At 42.2% G+C, this 23,869-nt stretch overlaps 2 protein-coding genes and 2 non-coding genes across 7 annotated transcripts; 1 reads left to right on the top strand and 3 right to left on the bottom strand.

The window, feature by feature from the left end:
- The first annotated feature begins 8,057 nt into the window (after positions 1-8,057).
- LOC139387940 (ring finger protein 224) lies at positions 8,058-12,480 on the top strand. Of its 2 annotated transcripts, none has more exons than XM_071134338.1 (3): positions 8,058-8,571; positions 9,309-9,585; positions 11,643-12,480. In XM_071134338.1, the coding sequence occupies exons 2-3, from the start codon at positions 9,310-9,312 to the stop codon at positions 11,940-11,942; spliced, it is 576 nt and encodes a 191-aa protein (XP_070990439.1). In that variant the 5' UTR covers positions 8,058-8,571; position 9,309; the 3' UTR covers positions 11,943-12,480. The 2 variants fall into 2 exon arrangements, with proteins under 2 accessions (XP_070990439.1, XP_070990438.1); XM_071134337.1 differs by having other exon boundaries at positions 8,267-8,571; positions 11,640-12,480.
- LOC139387939 (pre-mRNA splicing tri-snRNP complex factor PRPF4) lies at positions 12,481-18,302 on the bottom strand. 3 transcript variants are annotated; one of them, XM_071134336.1, is made up of 14 exons: positions 18,243-18,302; positions 17,634-17,840; positions 17,361-17,547; positions 17,005-17,092; positions 16,817-16,896; positions 16,611-16,704; positions 16,431-16,525; positions 15,962-16,020; positions 15,705-15,828; positions 15,351-15,440; positions 15,028-15,150; positions 14,024-14,131; positions 13,717-13,835; positions 12,481-13,065 (listed from the first exon to the last, which is right to left on the bottom strand). In XM_071134336.1, the coding sequence occupies exons 2-14, from the start codon at positions 17,791-17,793 to the stop codon at positions 12,872-12,874; spliced, it is 1,521 nt and encodes a 506-aa protein (XP_070990437.1). In that variant the 5' UTR covers positions 17,794-17,840; positions 18,243-18,302; the 3' UTR covers positions 12,481-12,871. The 3 variants fall into 3 exon arrangements, with proteins under 3 accessions (XP_070990437.1, XP_070990436.1, XP_070990435.1); XM_071134335.1 differs by having other exon boundaries at positions 18,167-18,302; XM_071134334.1 differs by having other exon boundaries at positions 17,940-18,302.
- LOC139388824 (small nucleolar RNA SNORA47) lies at positions 13,192-13,325 on the bottom strand. Its single transcript, XR_011629349.1, has one exon. It is a non-coding gene; the product is annotated as a small nucleolar RNA SNORA47 (small nucleolar RNA).
- LOC139388825 (small nucleolar RNA SNORA47) lies at positions 14,292-14,427 on the bottom strand. Its single transcript, XR_011629350.1, has one exon. It is a non-coding gene; the product is annotated as a small nucleolar RNA SNORA47 (small nucleolar RNA).
- Positions 18,303-23,869: the final 5,567 nt, after the last annotated feature.

The raw sequence follows: 23,869 nt of genomic DNA on the forward strand, positions 1-23,869 counted from the left end.
ATGTCGCAAGGACCTGTACACAATTCCAGGAAGCTGAAAATGTCCTCATTCTTCCATGGCCTGTCACCCATTTGAAAATGTTTGGGATGCTCTGAATCGGTGTGTTCGACAGCGTGGTCCAGTTTCCGCCAATATCCAGCAGCTTCGCAGCCGTTGAGGAGTGGGACAACATTCCACAGGCCACAGTCAACAGTCTGATCAACTTTATGCGAAGGAGGTGTGTCCTGCAGCATAAGGCAAATGGTGGTCACACCAGATACGGACTGGTTTTCTGATCCAAGCCCCTATCTTTTTTTTAAAGGTATCTGTGACCAACGGATGTATGTATATCTGTATTCCCAGTCATGTGAAATCCATAGATTAGGGCCTAATTAATGAATTTAATTTGACTGATTTCCTCATATGAACTGTAACTCAGGAACATCTTTGGAATGAATGGTGTGTTTCTATATTTGTTCAGTGTACATAACTGCATTAGTGTTGTTGTTAATAGGAGTTTTTAGAGCTTTTCCTGGTCAGGTGACCCAATAGAATTATTGTTTGACCCAAATATTGGCCTTTTTCATGCCGGTGTGTGATGCAGTCAAACACCGACAGGTTAAAGGTTACCCCGGTCTTCTTTCTACCCATGACGAGGTTGAGGTGTAACAGTCACAGGATGGTGACGGCAGCGACAGAACCAGTCTAGGTTGAACTTGCTGTGCTTCTCAGAGCAGGAAGTTGAGGCTTCATGTTTTCAAAATAGTAGGTAGACATTGTGCAGGTAGACACTTGTAAATAAAGGCAGTGGGTAAACGTTGAATTTTTTTCAGCTCCTCAGACAAAATGAGCTACAGATGAATCTAGCACTTCCACTGCCATTCATTCACACTATTGGTGATTATAATTATGATCATTATGTCATGCTGCACTCATGAGGATACTGAAATACACGACTTGTTGAATTCATGAAGTTACTACCCCATTTTCGTTCACCCAGTAACTATGCCACTTGTTAGCCACAGACCATTTTACTACTGTGTCTGTGGGAGAACAAGAATGCATTCCTGTCCTTAATGGTCCTCAACTCATTTCAGTGAGCTGTCAGAGTACCAGTAACAGGTTTGAGTGCATTGCTCGGAAGCTTGTGTCATAGAACAATTAATGCACCTGATCCGGCTCACACATTCCATCAGAGGTTGTGATTCCTGAGTAATATGTAAGTGTTCTGGAGTAGGATGTACTATATATGGCTGTATCTACATCCCGGTCCCCGGCTAGTGGAACCGGATAGGCCACTGGTGTGTCTGTTTTCTATGACATGCATGCCTTACAAGTCTCTCCACCAAGATACTTACTGGAATAACTGGCCCTACCTGCTCTTTGCCCATAGGCCCCTGCCCTCAGTCTGGTCAACATTGAATGTTCTGTTCTCTATCAGTGGCGTAGCACGGTTTCGCAAGGCGAAACCTATTTTGCCATTCATCTGAGAGAAAATGTTGCTGTTTTAGAGCTCATTTCTTGCAAATCTAACTACACATTTTGCCATGAGGCTGAGAGAAAATGTTGCAGCTGCAACGAGCTAGCTACGCCAGTGTTGTGAGAGAAATTACAAGATGATGTTACAATGCTGTTATTGCATCAAATGGTTGTTTTATGCAACGGAATAAGGGGTTGTTAAAACGCTCATCTGTGTGTGTTCTACTGAGGATGGGCCTCTGGAAGATTTATGATGTCTTTGGGTGATACCGCATTCCAGAGCATGAGTTAATGTTTATTTTCTATAAGGTACCAGGGAGAGATGACCCCAGGGTCAGACCCTGGTCTCTACACAATGAGATACTTATAATTCACAGCAGACAGTATCTTTCATACTAATCTTAACCTTGTGACCCACTTCATACATCTGTTGTTTGTCATGTAGCCTGAAGGGGGTGCATCTTGGCTATAAAAGACCTTTGTACTTTTGTCTTGGGCCTCTCAATTCGTCGACCAGCCATCATTAACGTAGAGAGCTCAATCGATTCACTTTATGTGTTGTATTGACCTGCTCCCTTATTAACAAGTGAAATTTTTTTTAGTTTAAGTATAACTGACTTGTGTGATAAGTTTGTCTCTCCTCATTTGATAATAAAGAAATTAACCACCACATTTGGCGACTCGGATATCGGTACCGGTGCTCCCTGTATATAGCCTCGTTATTCTTATTGAGTTACTTTTTATTATAACTTTTTTATTTTAATTTATTTTTAAAATTAATTTTTACTTTTTATTATAACTTATTTATTTTAATCTACTTGGTAAATAGTTTCTTCTTCTTGAACTGCACTGTTGGTTAAGGGCTTGTAAGTAAGCATTTCAAGGTAAAGTCTAGACTTGTTGGCAAATAAAGGTTGATTTAATTTGATGTGAATCTTCACTTGGTGAACGCTCCTGATGACCTGGGTAAATCGTAGACGAGGGATCCTTCAAACTTGGGATCACAGGGAGACCACACTTTGGGAACGGAGCAGATGGACCCACCCATGTTCTGAGAGGCAGAGAGGCGAGTGGATGCCACATCTCAAACTTTCTTTTTCTTTTTCAAAGAAAGAGGTGAGTGAAACACGCAAAGTGGAGTTTTTAAGAAAAGCCTCTGTTACGTAGGCTCTGAGTGTGTATTCCTGTGTGAGGGAGCACCTTGGAGGCGTAAAACAGGGCCCAGTGAAGGATGATCTGAGAGTTAGTTGACTCAAAGACACCAATCATTGGTCGGTTGCGGGCCACCTAGAGCTGTCCTGACAATGTGTAAATAAGATATAGACATTTGCATAATAAGATGTAATTTCTCTCACAGTGTCCTCTATGTTTATGTGTACATGCCGTTAGATCAGGCACTGTAGCTATCAGTGGCACCAAGATTAATAGGTTCTTTAAGTGCTAGTGAAAACCATTTGTATCCATGGCAACACAGAGAGAGAGAGAGAGAGAAAAAAGGGTTAGGCAAGTGTATTTGTTCTACTTCCCACAGATGGTTGACAGTATAAACAGAGTTCGGTCATAGCTAGAAAATAATAACACACCAGAAAACATCCACCAAATGCTATGTACTTCTCATGACTTGCACAACCTCATACATTATAGATCTCTTCATTTCACAGTAATCATACAACAAGACAATCATATACAATGTTATTGTCCCTGTAAGGGAAGTCTGTTTTACTTGTACACATACAACAACCCAGAAAGATAACATTTACCAACATGTAATGCAAAAGTGCAGAGGATATGTCCGTCAATGTAACTGGGTCGTTCCTCGAAATGAGTGCCTTTTGCGTCCCTTTGATATTTAAAGTAGAAATTGTGCACCAATATTGAATTTTTGAAATCTGTTATATTAAGTGTAGTGCCCTTTAATATAGGTCACATGGAGAATTCAATAAATCTGATTTTCAATCTGAATAAAGACTGGCTAAAGTGCCAAAATTCAGCATTTAGACATGTCTCTCCGTGCTCCATCTGTGACTTCTAGGAAGATTTTAACCCACTTAACCCCCAAATGTTTTACATTTCAACATCACTGTAAAACTCGAGTTATTTTGTTGCTTTGACAAAGTCATTTCTGAAGAGTATTATTTGTGATTAGTGTTTCATTTATGTCTCCCTCATTTTAAAGTCAACCCAGTTACACAAACTGAACTCTCATTTTAATATGGTGAAACTATTCATTTTTAAATATTATTTTCAAAACAAACATTGAAAATCTAATAGTCAACTGGTGTAAAAGCAGGTGAGCTGATTCTACTCTTTTTTGGGGTGGGCTATTTTCTGTTGTTTTGTGGTAGAAAACCAACCGGGTCCAGCATAACATGTCAACCCTCTTACCCATAGATAGACAGACTAGAAATGCTGTAAAGATCCAATGGTATCTTCACAAGGTCAATATCAAATCATTTCTGGGTAACCATTAAATACTTTTCTGTGTGCGTTTTCAATTAAAATGGTTAAAAAAAAAAATGTTTAGCTTCTTAGCAAAGGACAATTTCTCAAGCAAAAATTTTGCTAGGACTGTCAGGGAAAGGTCTAGGTAAGCAAAAAAAAAATGAAGATTTGCTGTTATTGGCAGAGAGGTTTCGACATATAATTGTATTGGGTCTCTATGGGTTTGGAACTCTATTTCTTATTGGTCTATTAACTATTTTACCACATTATGATGTCACCATGGACTTAAAAGGGCATTAGCAGCATTTTACAATTTCACAGTATTATTCCAACCTCATATTGTGGAAATAAAGTTTTGACTGCACTGGACCTTTAACAATAAAATAAAAACAATTAAAGCTTGCATTCAATTGCCCCTCCTTGTTGCACACAAGACGCTTCCATTTCCTCTGTCACAAGAGGATTCATGGCTAATTTAAGATGAAATCGCAACCCTGTTATGGGCAACCTGTTACTTTATTTGGCACTTATTCAAGTCATTTTTAAAACGTAACCTCTTGAAATGGGAAAACTAGTTTTTTTATGAAGTTGACCATGTGCTCTTTATGACAGAGGGTTTAAATTAGGTGACATCAAACTTTTCATTTTTTTTATTTTTTTTATACCAAGTTACACTTCTCAAAAGGCACCAAATTGGTAGAGCAACCCACATAGGATATGTTATGAATCTCTGTGATGCAAAAGCTAATCGGCAGTGGCTTGATTGCACAGTCAAATTCTGTGGCAGGAGTAAGACTCAAGATGACGTCACGATTAACATTTGCATTCGATACAACGTAGGTCACCCTGATCAGTTAAGACTTCTGATGCTTTAAATCTGCATTTTAAATCTGCCTCGTTTCCTATTTGAAAGAAGTGGTGGTCATACTGGTCTTGGCCAGTCAGTTGCCTGTTCTTCCCACATACGGCCTCCAGTAACCTCACGTGAAAGGGGAAATGGTAGTCAGGGTTTTTATTTTTGGCAATTCACAGAAACAGAAGCTCTTGCTGCCTTATTAGCTATTGAGACCAAGAAGTCACTTACTTGCGTATGTTTTTTGTTTTGTTTTGTGGAACCCAGGAAGAGTAGCTGCTGCTTCTGCAAAAGCTAACGGGGATCCAAATAAGCAAATAAATAAATTGGGAGGTCTGTAAGGGTAAATGATTAACAAATGAGATATTTGAACATTTCCTCTTTGCTGACCCAATGTTGGTATAAATCTCTCAGTATAGGGATTTTTTTTATTTATACATGAACGTGTTTTACATTAGGGAATCAGCACTAGCTCACATTTTGACCTTTGTGTTCTCATGTAAAGCCTGTTTAAATGTTGGTATCTACACGAGTTTCAATATACAATACACCAGCTACTGAAACACTCCTCCCCATGACACTAGCACACATTCTGCACTGGAAGTACCCGTGGTCGGTTCTTTCCTAATAACGTTTGTGAGGAGTGTTTGCCGTTCATTCCCTCAGCTGTGCAGTACAGGAGATCGTGACGGGTAAGGTTTGACGTGGACCGAGGGAGAAGTTGTGCCCAACCAACCACTGATCTGGGATCAGATTAACGATGGAGCAATGGGCCAAACGATGGCGCAATGGACTACAACACTGCATCATCTGCATATAAATGAATATAGATATTTTTTTACAGCATTACCAATGTTATTTATATAGATTGCAAACAGTAGTTGGCCAAGTATCGAACCTTGGGGAAGCCCTTTATGTAACTCAATGACCTCAGATTTGACCACAGCTACCTTGACGGCCTGATTTCTGTCATTGACATAATTATGAAACCATTGGCAAGCAACAGTACCCAACCCTGTCGAGGACAGTTTATTCAGCAGAATAACATGGTGTACAGTTTCAGAAGCGTTTGACAAGTCTACAAACATGGCAGCACAATTATTTAAATCGTCTAAGGCACGTGTCAAACTCATTCCATGGAGGGCCTAGTGTCTGCTGGTTTTAGTTTTTCCTTTCAATTAAGACCTAGATGACCAGGTGAGGGTAGTTCCTTACTAATTAGTGACCTTAATTAGTAAATTAAGCGAAAACCCGCCCACTCGACCCTCAGTGGAATGAGTTTGACGCGTGATTTACAACAAGCACCGTAGCCGTACTATGTTAAGGTCTGAATCCGGATGGATTAACAGTAAATCTACAATTTACAGATAGAAAATAACGTAGCTGTTTGTTTACCAATGATTATAGTATTTGCGCAAGACAAGGGAGCCTGGAAATGCGTCAATAATTATCAAGATCACTACTATCCCCACCCTCATGGAATGGTAGCACAAAAGCTGCTTTGCACACATTTATAATATTTCCTGAAACTAAAAGAGGCTGAAACTTGGCCCAAGTGGCTCTTTCAGCAAGACAATAACCCCAAACACACATCAAAATCCACAAATAAATGGTTAATTGACCACAAACTCAACATTTTGCAACGCTATCTCACAAACAACAGTAACACGATGAAAACCAGTGGTTTGAATTGAAGAGGGCAGTCCATGAACGCAGACTGAAGGATATCAAGATTCTGTACGAACGACTTGATTAAGATCCCTCTCCAATCTAGAAAAAAAAAACAGTTTAGAAAATTGCCTTTATCCTTGAAAGGGGAGGATGCTAGAGTATTGAAAACAGGGGTGCCAATACTTTTTACACCTATCAATTGTATTAGTATAAAATAAAATTCAGCACAAAATATAGCTCAGTTTTTGTATTATTTATACAGTCTTTTTTGCTCATCTTTATCAAGGGTGCCAATCATTTTGGAGGTGACCGTCTATCAAACATTAACAGTGCTATCAGGCTATTACTTTGTAGGCTGGAACAGAGGCTTAATTGAACATATCTATTAAAAATCAAGTACAATGTATTTCCATCACATAGGAGACAGTGGTTTGTGGACATGAATCATATCTCTGTTGTATGAAGGGCTGTTCCGCTATATATAAAAAAAAATCCCAATTTAATCTACTACAATAACCTACAGTAAACGACCTACAATTTACTCTCTGGGATAACTTGGTGAGAACTAAAACTTTACAGAAGTTCAGAGGGACAGGGGAATCTTCTGAAGGTTATTAAGATAAGAATCAGCTGACTTCATCCTTTACTCATCCTTCATAGACCTGTTTTACGGTCACAAGCAAGGAACGCACTCGACAACAAACAACAGTAACTTCCCTCAATCATATGTTGCAGTGGTCAGTCTTTGTGTAGGCAGCCGACAACCCCGAACATGCTGTGGAGTTGGCTTGAAATGTATATCTCTGGCTGTCTAGCTAATCTTTGCTACCATCTAGTGTCTGAACACCAACATATCAAGCACAGTTATCTTTTCTTCATGACAGTCCGTTTAAAACGTTCCTCAAGCCTGCAATTAAACAATGCTTTGTACTAGCATACATGTCTATATTGTACATTGTTTATGAACAAACCTAGAGTTTACAACATAGACAAAAAGGGAGTTTACAGCATAGACAAGAGAGTAACCTACGGAAGGGTAACCTTGTTCCTGACACTGGTGTTTTCAGATCCCTAGGAACTGGATAGGTGTAAGTTCTATGAAGCCCATCGCCATATAATTGCTTTCGCTTATCCAGTCTCTTCAGAACTGAATGTGGCTTGCTGAGAGAATAGGCTAATGGGGGCTAGGGTCATTTTCATCCTGGACAAGGTAATGTCACATTGTAAAGGTTACTTTAGGATACCTGCAGTATTTTTTGCTTTATGGCCCTGGGTGACTGGTTCTTATGGACTCAGCTGACCAACCCACTGTGCTGGCAACTGGCTCCTGTGAGTGCTGGTGGATTGAGAGTGTAGGGTTCCTGCTGGTCTATTGTTGCCAGTGTAAGCTGATCTGCTGCCTGCTCCCTCCATACAGGAATGTGAGCCTGGCTCGCCTGTCAGCTGGTCAGAGTGTTGGGATACTCACAACAAGAAGTAGGAGGTGGAAAAGGGGGGAATGGACTTGTGACACAACCATCTCAGTGTGTGTGTGCGTGCGTGCGCACGTGTTAGCGCATGCACATTTACGCCTGTTTGCTCGCAGTGCAGTATGTGTTGTTAGCACACACGTGTTCTCATGCTCACCTGTGCCAATGTGCGCTTGATTGCATACATGCTAGGGCAGAGAAGCAGAGGGGCCATCCCATCGGAGCCGCTTTCCCCCTGGAGAACCCCATTGTTCTCTGTGGCCTCTATAATATGTAACACGCTCCATTGACAGGCCTACGAGTGGGTGTTCACATGGAAGGGCGGCCTGAAATATTAAAGGGCCTGATGACCTGCTGCAGGCTCACATTGTTTGCCCTTCATTAGAGAGGAGAGCAGTTTCTGTGGAAGAGCAGAGCAGCAGAGGGAGATGAAGGGAGAACGTACCCTCCAGCGGGCTGTGCTCGGGATCCACGGGGACTAGGTAATAAAGGTTCTCTCTCTACTATCTGATCCGATAATGTACATCCGTAGTGCAGCATTAGTTTGTCATAGTGGGAAAGAGTAAAGGAATACTACACTGGACTAGTCCTGGGAAGGTTGCTTTGAAAACAGAAGCCATGGCAGGACTCCAGAGAACTACCAAGGACCTTCAGGGGGTTTGGAGGACAAACTAGAAGGTATGTAATGTTTTGTTATGGTTTTTTCCCCCAGTTCTGTTACCCATGCTTTTGGGTTGAGGCCAGTTTTCTAGTGAAGAAGATCTGAGTGAGACTGACACATTCGATGTTCCTGACACATTTTTTCCCCTCACCGAGTCGATGTCCAAATGTATTGAATACATTTCTAACAGATTGTTAGCTAAAAAATACTTAAAATAGTATGGACCGTTTCAATGGAGTATTCAATGAGTATTCAATGAGTATTCAATGGAGTATTCAATGGAGTATTCGATGCAGACACGGCAGAAAGGGAGAACCACCGAGCACATCAGGATAACCATCTCCCCTATTCGGTGACATAGTTTCAGCCAGTGAATAGATATCTGTGTCTCTGCTTACAACCAGCCTGTTGTGTTGTATCGTCCCACAACTGACTGAACGGACAGAGAATGTCCATGTAATGGGAAGTTCACAGCTAACAGCAAACATCTGGGTCTCAAATCCTTTCCTTGAGTCGAAATTTAACAAGCAATTCAATTCCTCTATTTTTGTATTGATCAACTGTAACCGTTTACTTCAGTAATTTGGTTGTGTGTGTGTTTGATTATCTGAAATGTTAACTGTAAAGTAGTAGTAGTAGTAGTAGTAGTAATGTCACTAAAGGGCCCTGAGTTTTTCTTGAGAATCCAACCTAACCAGGAAAAACTCTGGGCCATAGCAATAAGCACCCATTCATAATCTGTTCTCCTGTACAGGATGGATGAGGAGGAAGCCCCAGTTCCTGATGCCCCAGACTTTCCTGTCCCAGAGGACCCAGCAGAGGCCCCTGACCTAGGGGCCCCAGAAGATCCCCCAGTAGAGGGTGGTGTGGAGGCCAGAGGAGTTCAGCCATCCAGAGACAGCCGTAAACTGGACTGTATCATCTGCTACTGTGCCTTCAACCTGACTGAGAGGCTGCCACGCAAGCTCTACTGCAGCCACACCTTCTGCCAGGCCTGCCTGAGACGCCTCGACACCATCCTCAATGAACAGGTGGGTCTGACTGACTGTCACGACACCGGTCCCACCATAGACTCAGACACAGAGGCAGGATCTATCTCAATGGACTAGGCTACGCTAGTTAAACTGTAAAAGATGTTTGATAGATATTCTATATTTTTGGACCAGTTCCAGACTAGTTCAAACAGACTGGGCCTTTTCCCAAAAACGTGCAGTAATTTGTCAAACTATAGCTCACCTGTTCTCTTCGTGAAAAGGAACACTAATTTGTTGAAGATCAGCCAATACGCATCATCTCAAACTAATTTGAAGATGACCAAAGCTGCAGAGCAATGGATTGCATCAAGATACAGTTGAAGTCGGAAGTTTACATACACTTAGGTTGATGTCATTAAAACTAATTTTTCAACCACTCCACAAAGTTCTTGTTAACAAACTATAGTTTTGGCAAGTCGGTTAGGACATCTACTTTGTGCATGACACAAGTAATTTTTCCAAAGCGATCGGTTTACAGACAGATTATTTCACTTATCACAATTCCAGTGGGTCTAAAGTTTACATACACTAAGTTGACTGTGCCTTAAACAGCGTGGAAAATTCCAGAAAATGATGTCACGGCTTTAGAAGCTTCTGATAGGCTAATTGACATAATTTGAGTCAATTGGAGGTGTACCTGTGGATGTATTTCAAGGCCTACCTTCAAACTCAGTGCCTCTTTGCTTGACATCATGGGAAAATCTAAAGAAATCAGCCAAGACCCCAGAAAAAACATTGCAGACCTCATCAAGTCTGGTTCATCCTTGGGAGCAATTTCCAAACACCTGAAGGTACCACGTTCATCTGTACAAACAATAGTACGCAAGTATAAACACCATGGGACCACACAGCCGTCATACATCTTAGGAAGGAGATGCGTTCTGTCTCCTTGAGATGAACGTACTTTGGTGCGAAAAGTGCAAATCAATCCCAGAGCAAAGGAGCTTGTGAAGATGCTGGAGGTAAGAGGTACAAAAGTATCTATATCCACAGTAAAACAAGTCCTATATTAACACAACCTGAAAGGCTGCTCAGCAAGGAAGAAGCCACTGCTCCAAAACCGTCATAAAAAGGCCAGACTACGGTTTGCAACTGCACATGGGGACAAAGATTGTACTTTTTGGAGAAATGTTCTCTGGTCTGATAAAACAAAAATATAACTGTTTGGCCATAATGACCATTATGTTTGGAGGAAAAAGGGGGAGGCTTGCAAACTGAAGAACACCATCCCAATCGTGAAGCACGGGGGTGCCAGTATCATGTTGTGGGGGTTCTTTGCTGCAGGAGGGACTGGCGCACTTCACAAAATAGATGGCATCATAAGGCAGGAAAATTGTGATATAGAAGCAACATCTCAAGACAGTCAGGAAGTTAAAGCTTGGTTTCAAATGGGTCTTCCAAATGGACAATGACCCCAAGCATACTTCAAAGTTGTGGCAAAATAGCTTAAGGACAACAAAGTCAAGCTATTGGAGTGGCCATCACAAAGCCCTGACCTCAATCCTATAGAAAATGTGTGGGCAGAACTGAAAAAGCGCGTGCGAGCAAGGAGGCCTACAAACCTGACTCCGTTACACCAGCTCTGTCAGGAGGAATGGGCCAAAATTCACCCAACTTATTGTGGGAAGCTTGTGGAAGGCTACCTGAAACATTTGACCCGAGTTAAACAATATAAAGGCAATGCTTCCAAATACTAATTGAGTGTATGTAAACTTCTGACCCCCTTGGAATGTGATGAAAGAAATAAAAGATGAACTCACTCTCTACTATTATTCTGATATTTCACATTCTTAAAATAAAGTGGTGATCCTAACTGACCTAAGACAGGGTTTCTTTTTTACTAGGATTAAATGTCAGGATTTGTGAAAAACTGAGTTTAAATATATTTGGCTAAGGTGTATGTAAACTTCCGACTACAACTGTACTTTTCTAAGGAGAGACTGTATTGAGCACAACAGTCAGACCACTTAGAAAACCAAAGAGTTATGTTCAGTTTGACACTGACATATCCCAAGTAACAACCCTTACCCTGCTCTCTCTTCTACTCCCAGCAGATGTGGATCCCCTGTCCACAGTGTCGGCAGAACACCCCCCTCCCACGCGGGGGCGCTACAGCCCTGGACCTGGACCTAGTAGCCTTCTTGGGGGTCAAGGCAGAGATGGAAAACCAGAGGTCTTGCTCACGGCAGGAAAGAAGAGAGCTAGGCACCCAGCTGGAGCACAAGCCCTCTTTTGGGAAGCAGTCCATCATAGAGCAGCCTCAGGCCACCTGGAACCATGGAGGATTGGCTGAACCTCGCTTCCATAGGAGCCCCTGCTGCAGGTGCTTCTTCTGCTGCTGGTGGTGCTGCTAGGCTGCTCAGGCATGTATGAATGACAGGAGTTGCTTAAAGCATCTGGCCAAGATTTCCCATTACAGTACCTCCTGCAGCTGATTATAGACACCTGGGCTTCCAAGGCTACAAAGTGGAAAATACCTAACGCCTGTCCGCCTTGACCTGACCAGGACAGGCACCAGGCCCTAGTTGTGTATGTGATTACACTACTGAGAAGAACAGTGGTCAGGAGACAAAGTTGTGCGGGGGACAACATCGAGTCTATCGTTTTACAAAGATACTTTGATTTGAAGACTCATAGAAAAATGTTTCAGCGCTCAAAAAGGGATGCTTGATAAGGACCTCAGTTTTGAGCTTGCCTACAACCCCCAAAAATCCTCTGCTGCCTCTTTTCAAATAGGCAACAGGACATATGGGCTATTGGTACCTTGTGGGACAGTCAACTGTTTAATCATTATATGCACACCTTGTTGAGTTATAGTACCATTTGTAAGTGTGTTTAATGAATATATATATAACCATTTTGTCATGTGCAAGTGTAAAATAATGAAAGATATTACGGAGTTTGTTTTTATTTAACAAAAAAAAAGCAATTGGATCAACTTCTGACACAATGACTCGTGTTTAAAATCACCTAAAACAATGTTATTAACAGACAAAAATATCTGGGAGAAAGGACAGAAAGTATACCCACAGCTTCAAAGTTGTAGACATTAATAGCCTCAAATGTTGTTCAATAATAAATCGAACAATCTACTAAATGTCAATAAGACAAATTCAGAATATTTAGGATGTTCAGATTAATCCATCAATCGAGAAGTTGACATTTTGCAGATCTTGGTTCCACATTCTTCTACTTGAATGGAATGACAGTCAGGTATTGCCATAGAAATAGAATGTAACATAGAATGTCATTCTATTTCTACGGGTTGTCCTCCCTCCCCTCCTCATTCTGACATCCAGAGCTTGAAGGTGCGGTCGTAAGAGCAGGTGGCGATGAGCTGTCCGTCAGGGGACATGTCCACGCCCATCACCTTTCCCTCGTGGCCCGCCAGGGTCTTCAGGGGGGACCAGCCCGGGTGGGTCCACACCTTGGCTGTGTTGTCATAGGCCCCAGTCAGGAGGAAGTGACCGTTATTGGCTAAGAGAGGAAGATTGATGGAGGGAAATGTAAGCACAGAAATATTGTAACAAACCTTTTATTTTTATAAATCCAGTTAGACTTTTTTTTTTAAAAGGTTCAAAACAGTGGTATTACTAGTCCAAAATTATGTTCACAAACACAACATCAGTTCTTAAGTGTCTCAGAGCCGGTTGTTGCATTCGCCTTATTTTCCATTTAGGAGGTTATAACCAGTTATAACAGCACAGAACAAGCTGCTAAACCTTCTCAGTCCTCCAAAAGTGTATAAGATAGACTGAGCTGATTACAGGGGTTAACCCAACCCCCCCCAAAAAAATCCCATGACAAACTAAAGTCCATTTCAAAAGTTTTTGGCTTGAGGACCACATTTGGGATTTCACGATTCAACATAGGGCAGCACAGATGTTTTCATGTCCGATTTATTGGACAAAATTGGATTTGCGGGCCAGAAAAACGGCAGCTATTTGAAAATATTTAGGTCCATTCTCATTTCCTCATACTTTCTAACCAGTTGTAGGAGTTTTAAACCTGACGTGTCATCCACATGGCAGAAATCTGTCACAGTGACTGACAACTGTGAACCCTGTGATTACTCAATTGCTTGATTAAATATTAAAAAGGAGGTCTCTGGGGCCTGGAGAAACTCACGCTGGAATTTGACAGAGGACACCAGGTTCTGATGGGAGGGGATGGTGTAGATGCACTTCCTGCGACGCAGGTCCCACACCTTACAGGTGTTATCCCCACTTCCTGTTGCTGCGTGGTAGCTAAACGGAGAAGATGGTTTCATTAGTGGACCTATAAACACACTCCGGCTTATCATCATCAATAAGTAGGGCCAGGAGTTTTTCCTGACCATTGTATAACTCCAGGCTGTAGTTCTAGATCATACGTTGAGGAATATCTGGCCCTATCCATAAGATATGAATAACACAGTATCTTCCATGTCATTTACCCGTTGGGAGAGAAGTCGATGCTGTAGATCTCTTTGAGGTGGCCCTCCAGGAACATCACACAGCGCCCGGTCCGAAGATCCCAAATACGGCCAAATGAATCCAGACCCCTGAGAAAGAGATGAATACTGTGTACTGAGGCAAACTAGGATTCAGCACTGCTGCACTGCTGCACTGCTGATGAGGGGTAAGTAGGGATATGTAATTATTTCTACTGTAAATGATTCTGTGCTGAATTGCACCAGTCAAGATGCTTTACAACAAACAATGGATCTGTACACAAACACAACGCCAGCTCTAATGTGTCACATGTAGCCGGTTTGTCGCATCTGACTTCTGTTCATTTAGGAGGTTATAACCAGTTATAACAGCACAGAACAAGCTGCTAAACCTTCTCAGTCCTCCAAATTGTTCAGAAAAAATATGCACTGAAAGAGTAGTGTGTGTGTGGGTGTAAGGAAGCATGTTATCATTAGGGGACATGAAGGGAACATCCCTGTATGTTTCAGACCAAGCCAGCCGCAGAGGCTCTTGTTCTGCCAAACCTCTAATTGAGATAACTGGGTGGACATCTACTGGCCTTCATTAAAACAGACTACTGAATCCAACCATTGTTTTACTATAGCAACCACCCCCTTCAATAGGCTAATCTAGATATGCTCTTTGACATGACAGCACTTAAATTACGGGGTTGATCTTTCTATTGGCAGTTTTCTAGATAGTATTTTCGTTTCGGGGAGGACACTGAGATCCTGGTTATCTGAAGCCAAGATTTGTTGTAGAAATAACAGGGTAATACTCTACAAAAGTGCTAGATTTACTGGAAACATACATTGCAACAGAATGTTTAGAGACAAGCAAAAGAGAACACAGAAATGAATGCGATTAAAAAAAATATATAGATATGTTTCAGAGATATCTTCAACGGTCTCTCCAATAATGATGTAGTGTGAACAAATATTGACAACCGACATTGACATTCATAGCATATCCAGTGAGATCTTACCCAGTAGCTGCCAGAGATCCATCAGGGTGGAATTGCATGTCATGGACTCCTTTACTGTGTCCCTCTTGGTGCAGGATCTCCTCCTGGGCTTCCAGGTCCCACAGCCTCCACGAATTATCATAGCTGCCAGGGAGAGAGGATTAAGCCTCACTTTAGATTCAATTTGAACAATGCCAGTCTGGCCAGAGTACAATTTATCTATGGTGGAGGCAAGTGACCATGTTTGTTTTTATTGTATTGCCTGGATGGGCCGTTCTAAAAACGATAGAAGTTCTCAACTGGCGTTGCCGGGTTAAATAATGCTAGGGATTAAATTCACCCACCAGGTGGTGCCCAGGAACCTTCCAGAGGGATGCCAGGCTACTCTCGCCACCCTCATGGAGTGGCCCTCGATGTCAGCGACAGGCACGTCGCTGTAAAGAGAGGGGTTACCACGGTTACAACACATCAACATGCTTTTCCCCCTTCTTTTTTAAAAATGGCCACATTTCAGCAGCGGAGTGCCCACAACCTCAGCTACTGTTTATGATGATACCCGAGGAACATTTGGGAAAAAAGCTACACTGCTCTTGGTCGACCCCTCACCCTTTTTTGCCTGAATAATATTTGGTAGCCTCCCTCATTTGACAGACGGCAATAAAGACAGAAACACAGCAACGACAGCAATCGGAGCAGACCTGTCCAGACTCCAGAGTTTGACGGAGCCGTCGGCAGCACAGGAGGCCATGTTAACATCAGAGTCCTCCAGAGTCAGAGTGGCCTGAGGATGAAAACAGATGGCCCCCACGTGGGTGTTGTGGCCTGTGAGAAGGGAAAGAGAATGATAAGGAAGTATTGGGGTTGGAAATACTTACAATTATTATGGACAACAGTAGCCCAAGCAAAGAGTAATTGCAAAGGGATAAGAAAGAGGAAAATAAGAGATTGTTCTTACCTCGAAGGGTACGGACAAGGGTACAGTCAGGAACATTCCACAGTTTACACAGGCCACTCCTAGAGAAAAGAACAAGTCAGGAGAGATGAGGAAGTGTCACAAATACCTTTAATGAAGGCAACATTTTAAATACAAAAAACACCCAACGTCAAACAGTACGTTTACATGCACACTCATACTTTGATATTAAACGGTTTTCTGAACTATCTTTAGAATTATTAGGACATGTACACAGCTTTGATAAAATCAGAGGTCCAACGGAGTATCTGATCTGTGCATGTGCCTGCACCGGTAGCGCAAGCCTCCATCTTGTGCGCAAGTTACAGTGAGTTTGGAGAAGTACGTAAAATTTTAAACAAACGGTTATATTAATCTGACTATCCACAATAATCGTATTATTGTGTGCATGTAATCATGCTCACTGCTGCCTGTGCGGTGCACTGAGAGAGGAGTGAGAGAAGGGACTCACCAAGATGCAGTCACCAGCATTTTGGAGTTGGGGCTGAACTGGCAAAAGGATATAGGCCTGTCGTCACCAATCTGACTGCAAAAGTTATTCAGGTTCTGGATAGACAGAGAAAATCATGTCATTCTACAACTGTTTTTCACAAACAAGACAAATGCTTTTGGAGACTGATGGAGGACGTACCCTGAGCGTCTTGTGAAGTTCTTGCGTCCTGACTGTCCGTGTAGATTCTGGGATCTCCCTGTGAGCTCTGGCATCTTCTAACCTTTTCACAGCCCTGTTGAGACATCGCGCACGTTTTTTATTAATATGATTTTGCTGCAAAACAACCTTTGAAACTATCATTGTCATCATGGTAACTATGGTCCAACATTAGAATCAAGCTGTACCTGGGCAGAGAGTATCTGGCCAACCAAAGCCTTGCCTCCTTAAGAGTGGTCGGCCCTTCATGGTACCATGTCTGCTGACACTGAAAAAGGGGAACAGGAGAAGACATCAAACGCGTGTCTCCATATTGAATGAATATGGACTGTAGTAGTGAGAGAAAGATAAAGGAGAGTCAAGCCACATATCACACCTCCTCTTGGGAGCGTTTGGATTTCTCATCGTCCTTCTTCGATTTTTTCAATGCATCTGGACCCACTACAGAGAGGATATTCCTTAGCCTGGAAAAGAGAGCAAGTAAAAAATTGAGCGGGAGAGGGGAAGAGAGATTATGAGCAAAGATTAAAAAGGTGGACATAAAGCAAGTGAAATATAACTAGCGATACAGTGTGTTAAAGCATTAAGGCAATTCCTCAAAACGGCTGTTTTAATTGGCGAGTTAACATGTTGTAAAAGCATCAAAGGGTCACAGACTGATTGTTATATAATTGTTGATTCACACATTCAAATATTAGAAGGGGTTGACAGAGCCATGCTTGTGTCCCTCACCTCTCTCGTCTCTCAGCAGGCCCCTCCCCAAACAGTGTGATTGGTTCCCTAAGGGCCCGTAAGCAGGCTTTGACCTCTGCATCGTCTGTGGATACTGTGATTTGTCTCGCTCTCTTTCTGCGTTCAAAGTCAGCCAATACCTCAGACTGGCGCTCAGTCACACGTTCCTCAAGCTCAAGGGACTCGCCTTAAGGGGAGAGGAGAACTTAGATGATACCTCAACAAACTCTTCATAACTCTTTTCAAATACAGATTTGTGTTTGGTATACTAACCACTGGAGATGTTAATGTTGCCAGCCTCGATTCCTGCTTTGACAGAATCTTTGCCTGACCCAGAAGCCTCTCGTCCCAGCCTCTCCCTCTCCTTCTCCTCCAAACTGCCATAGAAGATCCTGGTCTTCTTCACCAGCGGAGCTTCTTCATCGTCGGACATCTCTGGTCCTTATGTATAGTTCCACTGTTTACCACAAAGATACTGGCCTGGAATAGACAAGACATGCGCAGATTAATGAATGAGAACTTGATCGCCAACCACCTCAATCGCTATAATTAACGAGGCAAAGTGTAAAACTATTATACCTAGCAATTTGCTGACCAACAATAGCCAAGTCCCTAATCAGTAAATCAAATGGATAAGATGCATTGACAAAATATTGGGAGTTCGCGCTGCCTTCCTAGACAAGAGCACGTTAACATAGCCTAGCTAGCTACTCTGGCTAGCTAACGTTAGCAAACAGTACTCAAGAGTTTGCCAACAGCAAAAGCATCCCCCAACCAAACAAAATGCTCAACATTACGGGGATTACTTTAGCTGTATTTCATTCTTGGGTTTGAAATAACAAAGCAACTACAAAAGAAAAGTATCTAGCAAAATCAAATTACAAAAGTGGTCGCCGCGTTGTATCTCGGTCTGGGAACAGGAAGTTGTTTATCGAAAAGGTTGGTTAGAAATTTCACAGCGACATCTAGTGTAAAGGAGTCAAACCAAATTTCTTCCTCTGGGTCAAATCAATGGGCGTGTTCGAGAGCATCCAAACCGTGACATTAAATTCTGTCAATTCTGACTGACTGATCTAGAAATAATATTGGGCGCGTTCGAGCAGATCACGTTTGTCAAGACGTTGACCAACGTTGGTCACCGCCTTTCAAAGTGTGTTGCATTATGGGTATAGGTCAGATTTGCGATGACATGTCGACTGCATGACCTTTACAACAACCATGTGATCAAAGGTAATTAACGCTTGACTGCAGTCAACTGGAAATTTCTGCATTTGCCCCTCACCAACTGCAACATGAACTAAATCATTGTGGGAGACAGGCTTCTGTTTTTTGGAAGGATAGGGCACTACATGCTCATAAATGGTTGATGTCACATTCTATCATTGGTTATTATCAGTGAATGTTTACTGTTTTGGATGGATGATTATTTAGAGCTTAAATACATCTTTATCCTTACAATCAATTTTTTAAACATTTGATTTATTTCACCTTTATTTAACCAGGTAGGCCAGTTCTCATTTACAACTGCAACCTGGCCAAGATAAAGCAAAGCAGTGCGACAAAAACAACAACACAGAGTTACACATCAACAAACATACAGCCAATAACACAATAGAAACATCTATTCTATGTACAGTGTGTGCAAATGTAGAAGAGTAGGGAGGTAAGGCAATAAATAGGCCATAGTGGTGAAATAATTACAATTTAGCATTAACACTGGAGGGATGGATGTGCAGATGATGATGTGCAAGTAGAGATACTGGGGTGCAAAAGAGCAAGAGGATAAATAACAATATGGGGATGAGGTAGTTGGGTGTGCTATTTACAGATGGGCTGTGTACCGGTACAGTGATCGGTAAGCTGCTCTGACAGATGATGCTTAAAGTTAATGAGGGAGATATGTCTCCAGCTTCAGTGATTTTTGCAATTCGTTCCAGTCATTGGCAGCAGAGAACTGGAAGGAAAGGAGGCCAGAGGAGATGGCTTTGGGAATGACAAGTGAAATATACCTGCTGGAACGCGTGCTACAGGTGGGTGTTGCTATGGAGACCAGTGAGCTGAGATAAGGCGGGGATTTACCTAGCAAAGACTTATAGATGACCAGGAGCCAGTGGGTTTGGCGATGAATATGTAGTGAGGGTCAGCCAACGAGAGCATGCAGGTCGCGGTGGTGGGTAGTATATGGGGCTTTAGTGACAAAACGGATGGAACTGTGATAGACTACATCCAATTTGCTGAGTAGAGTGTTGGAGGCTATTTTGTAAATGACATTGCCGAAGGCAAGGATCGGTAGGATAGTCAGTTTTACGAGGGCATGTTTGGCATCATGAGTGAAGGATGCTTTGATGCGAAATAGGATGCCAATTCTATATTTAATTTTGGATTGGAGATGCTTAATGTGAGCCTAGAAGGAGAGTTTATAGTCTAACCAGACACCTAGGTATTTGTAGTTGTCCACATATTCTAAGTCAGAACCGTCCAGAGTAGTGATGCTAGGCGGGTGGGCAGGTGCATGCAGCAATCGGTTGAAGAGAATGCATTTAGTTTTACTAGCATTTAAGAGCAGTTGGAGGCCACGGAAGGAGTATTGTATGGCATTGAAGCTCATTTGGTGATTTGTTAACACAGTGTCCAAGAAAGGGCCAAATGTATACAGAATGGTGTCATCTGCATAGAGGTGGATCAAATCAAATGTATTTATATAGCCCTTCGTGCATCCGCTGATATCTCAAAGTGCTGTACAGAAACCCAGCCTAAAACCCCAAACAGCAAGGAATGCAGGTGTAGAAGCACGGTGGCTAGGAAAAACTCCCTAGAAAGGCCAAAACCTAGGAAGAAACCTAGAGAGGAACCAGGCTATGTGGGGTGGCCAGTCCTCTTCTGGCTGTGCCGGGTGGAGATTATAACAGAACATGGCCAAGATGTTCAAATGTTCATAAATGACCAGCATGGTCCAATAATAAGGCAAAACAGTTGAAACTGGAGCAGCAGCACGGCCAGGTGGACTGGGGACAGCAAGGAGTCATCATGTCAGGTAGTCCTGGGGCATGCTCCTAGGGCTCAGGTCCTCCGAGAGAAAGAAAGAGAGAAAGAGAGAATTAGAGAGAGCACACTTAAATTCACACAGGACACCGAATAGGACAGGAGAAGTACTCCAGATATAACAAACTGACCCTAGCCCCCCAACACAAACTAATGCAGCATAAATAATGGAGGCTGAGACAGGAGGGGTCAGGAGACACTGTGGCCCCATCCGAGGACACCCCCGGTCAGAGAATCACCAGCAGCAAGAGCGACATAATTTATATATTCAGAGAAAAGAGTAGGCCCGAGAATTGAACCCATAGAGACTGCTAGAGGTCCGGAGAACAGGCACTCCGATTTGACACACTGAACTCTATCTGAGAAGTAGTTGGTAAACCAGGCGAGGCAGTCATTTGAGAAACCAAGGCTATTGAGTCTGCCGAAAAGAATGCAGTAATTGACAGAGTCGAAAGCCTTGGCCAGGTCGATGAAAACGGCTGCACAGTACTGTCTTTTATCTATGGCGGTTATGATATCGTTTAGGACCTTGAGTGTAGCTGAGGTGGACCCATGAGCAGCTCGTAAACCAGATTGCATAGTGAAGAAGGTACGGTGGGATTCGAAATGGTCGGTGATCTGTTTGTTAACTTGGCTTTCGAAGACTTTAGAAAGGCAGGGCAGGATGGATATAGGTCTGTAACAGTTTGGGTCTAGAGTGTCTCCACCTTTTAAGAGGGGGATGACAGTGGAAGCTTTCCAATCTTTGGGGATCTCAGAAGATACGAAAGACAGGTTGAAAAGGCTAGTAATAGGGGCTGCAACAATTTCAGCGGGTCATTTTTGAAAGATAGGGTTCATATTGTCTAGCCCAGCTGATTTGTAGGGATCCAGATTTTGAAGCTCTTTCAGAACATCAGCTATCTGGATTTGGGTGAAGGAGAAGCAGGGGGGTGGGTTGGGAAAGTTGCTGCGGGGGGTGCAGAGCTGTTGGCCTGGGTAAGGGTAGCCAGGTGGAAAGCATGGCCAGCCATAGAAAAATGCTTATTGAAATTCTCGATTATCGTAGATTTATCGGTGGTGACAGTATTTCTTAGCCTCAGTGCAGTGGGCAGCTGGGAGGAGGTGCTCTTATTCTCCATGGACTTTACTGTGTCCCAAAACTTTTTGGAATTAGTGCTACAGGATGCAAATTTCTATTTGAACTGACTATGTATATTTGTGCCTGACTTCCCTGAAAAGTTGCATATCGTGGGAGCTATTCGATGCTAATGCAGTACGCCACAGGATGTTTTTGTGCTGGTCAAGGGCAGTCAAGTCTGGAGTGAACCAAGGGCTATATCTGTTCTTAGTTCTACATTTAAAAAAAATTGGGCATGATGGTGAGGAAAGCACTTTTAAAGAACAACCAGGCATCCTCTACTGACGGGATGTGGTCAATATCCTTCCAGGATACCCGGGCCAGGTCGATTAGAAAGGCCTGCTCGCTGAAGTGTTTTAGGGAGCATTTGACAGTGATGAGGGGTGGTCGTTTGACTGCGGGCCCCTTAAGGACGCAGGCAATGAGGGAGTGATTGCTGAGATCCTGGTTGAAAACAGCAGTGGTGTATTTAGAGGGCAAATTTGTCAGGATGATATCTATGAGGGTGCCCATGTTTACTGATTTAGGGTTGTACCTGGTAGGTTCCTTGATAATTTGTGTGAAATTGAGGGCATCTAGCTTAGATTGTAGGACGGCTGGGGTGCTAAACATATCCCAGTTTAGGTCACCTAACAGTACGAACTCTGAAGATAGATGGGGGGCAATCAATTCACATATGGTGTCCAGGGCACATTGGATGGGGCGGGTTGCAAGGAAGTATATTTAGCTACTAGGTGGAAAGTGAGTTTAAAATAGAAAAAATATATACGAAGAAAAAAAACAATGAGACCGACTATTTACATGGGGCAAGATCAACACGCATGTCCGACTGCTACGCCATCTTGGATTCACTAATTACATAGGCCTACATGTGATCCACATTTCTAACATAAATAAATGAAATATCTTACTTGTGACAATTTAGCTAATGTATTTATCTAGATGTTACTTTAATGTTGTGTCCAATCTTACAGCCTACAATTGTCGTCTGTAATATTGTTGTCACCAAACAAATTCTAATTGGTTGATTGTCTATTAAGTGTGAATAAAATTGAATATATATTGTAGGCTACACATGGGTTATTGTCAAACATTTCTACACTGGGCAAGTACCCCAGACACCAGTTGTGGGGTCAATACCAAGTGCATTTGACTGCTTGGCATATTGTTTACTCAGTAACTTATATGAACTGATCATATTCGTATTGTTTACCCAGTATGTGAACTGTTGTACATTAATAGTCTAATACTTTTCTCTACAGTGAGTGTTTTGTCTTTCATGTGATTTAATCAAATTATGTTCTTTACACGCTTACTGACAAAAACAACATAAAGGTTGAGTATTAAAGAAATACACTGCATGCTGTAGTGATGCTGACGTGCAACAATTACCAAACAGTAAGAATCTTGATGTTGCACAATCACAAATAATAATGAGAAAGGTACAAGGGCATGAAGTAATGGCAAACAACAGAGCATATGCTGCAAAAACACCTCTCATTCTAGTAGCCTATGGACTCACTACCTGGTCTTGTAAATGTTAGAAAGAGCTTGGGCTGGAATCTAATTTCTTTATCATCAGGATATTCATTCCTTGGACCATGTTGATTATGTTAAGCTTTGTGTAGGAGAAGTGGAATTTTGACAGCATCCACTTCATCGGCAATAACAAAGGCGAATGCCATGTCTGCCATTGTCGGGTTTCCTAGAAACAGTTGAAGTTGTCAGACTTGCAGTTGGTTCATTCATAGACTTCTGTCTACAGTCATCTACTTTCGCGCGCCCATTGAGTAGTTTATAAGCAGTGGTGGAAAAAGTACCCAATTGTCATACTTGAGGAAAAGTAAAGATACCTTAATAGAAAATGACTCAAGTAAAAGTCAGCCACTTAAATACTACTTGAGTAGGTCTAAACGTTTTTGGTTTTAAATATACTTAAACATTGAAAGTAAAAGTATAAATAATTTCAAATTCCTTATATTAAGCAAACCAGACGGCACAATGTTCTTGTTTTTTTAAATTTACGGATAGCCAGAGGCATACTCCAACACAAAGCATTTGTGTTTAGTGAGTCCATCAGATCAGAGGCAGTAGAGGTGCCAGGGATGTTCTCTTGAGAACAGCGTGAATTGGACCATCTTCCTGTGCTGCTAAGCATTCAACATGTAACTAGTACTTTTGGGTGTCAGGGAAAATGTATGGAGTAAAAAGTACACTATTTCCTTTAGGCATGTAGTGAAGTAAAAGTCACAGTTGTCAAAAATATGAATAGTAAAGTACTACTTAAGTACTTCACACCACTGGTTATAAGGTGATTTGTAAACCAGTCAGTCTTGACTCACCTTTA

This window comes from Oncorhynchus clarkii, chromosome 29 (genome assembly GCF_045791955.1).
Source record: "Oncorhynchus clarkii lewisi isolate Uvic-CL-2024 chromosome 29, UVic_Ocla_1.0, whole genome shotgun sequence".
Lineage (NCBI taxonomy): Eukaryota > Metazoa > Chordata > Actinopteri > Salmoniformes > Salmonidae > Oncorhynchus > Oncorhynchus clarkii.

What these genes read in the sequence shown, in the direction of transcription:
- LOC139387940 (XM_071134337.1), top strand. Translation starts at nt 9,310, where the DNA reads ATGGATGAGGAGGAAGCCCCAGTTCCTGATGCCCCAGACTTTCCTGTC. An exon ending in ACACCATCCTCAATGAACAG is followed by an intron (nt 9,586 to 11,639) that starts GTGGGTCTGACT and finishes TTCTACTCCCAG; the next exon opens with CAGATGTGGATCCCCTGTCC.
- LOC139387939 (XM_071134336.1), bottom strand. Translation starts at nt 17,793, where the DNA reads ATGTCCGACGATGAAGAAGCTCCGCTGGTGAAGAAGACCAGGATCTTC. An exon ending in CCAAACGCTCCCAAGAGGAG is followed by an intron (nt 16,897 to 17,004) that starts GTGTGATATGTG and finishes CCCCTTTTTCAG; the next exon opens with TGTCAGCAGACATGGTACCA. An exon ending in ATCGACTTCTCTCCCAACGG is followed by an intron (nt 13,836 to 14,023) that starts GTAAATGACATG and finishes TTCTCCGTTTAG; the next exon opens with CTACCACGCAGCAACAGGAA.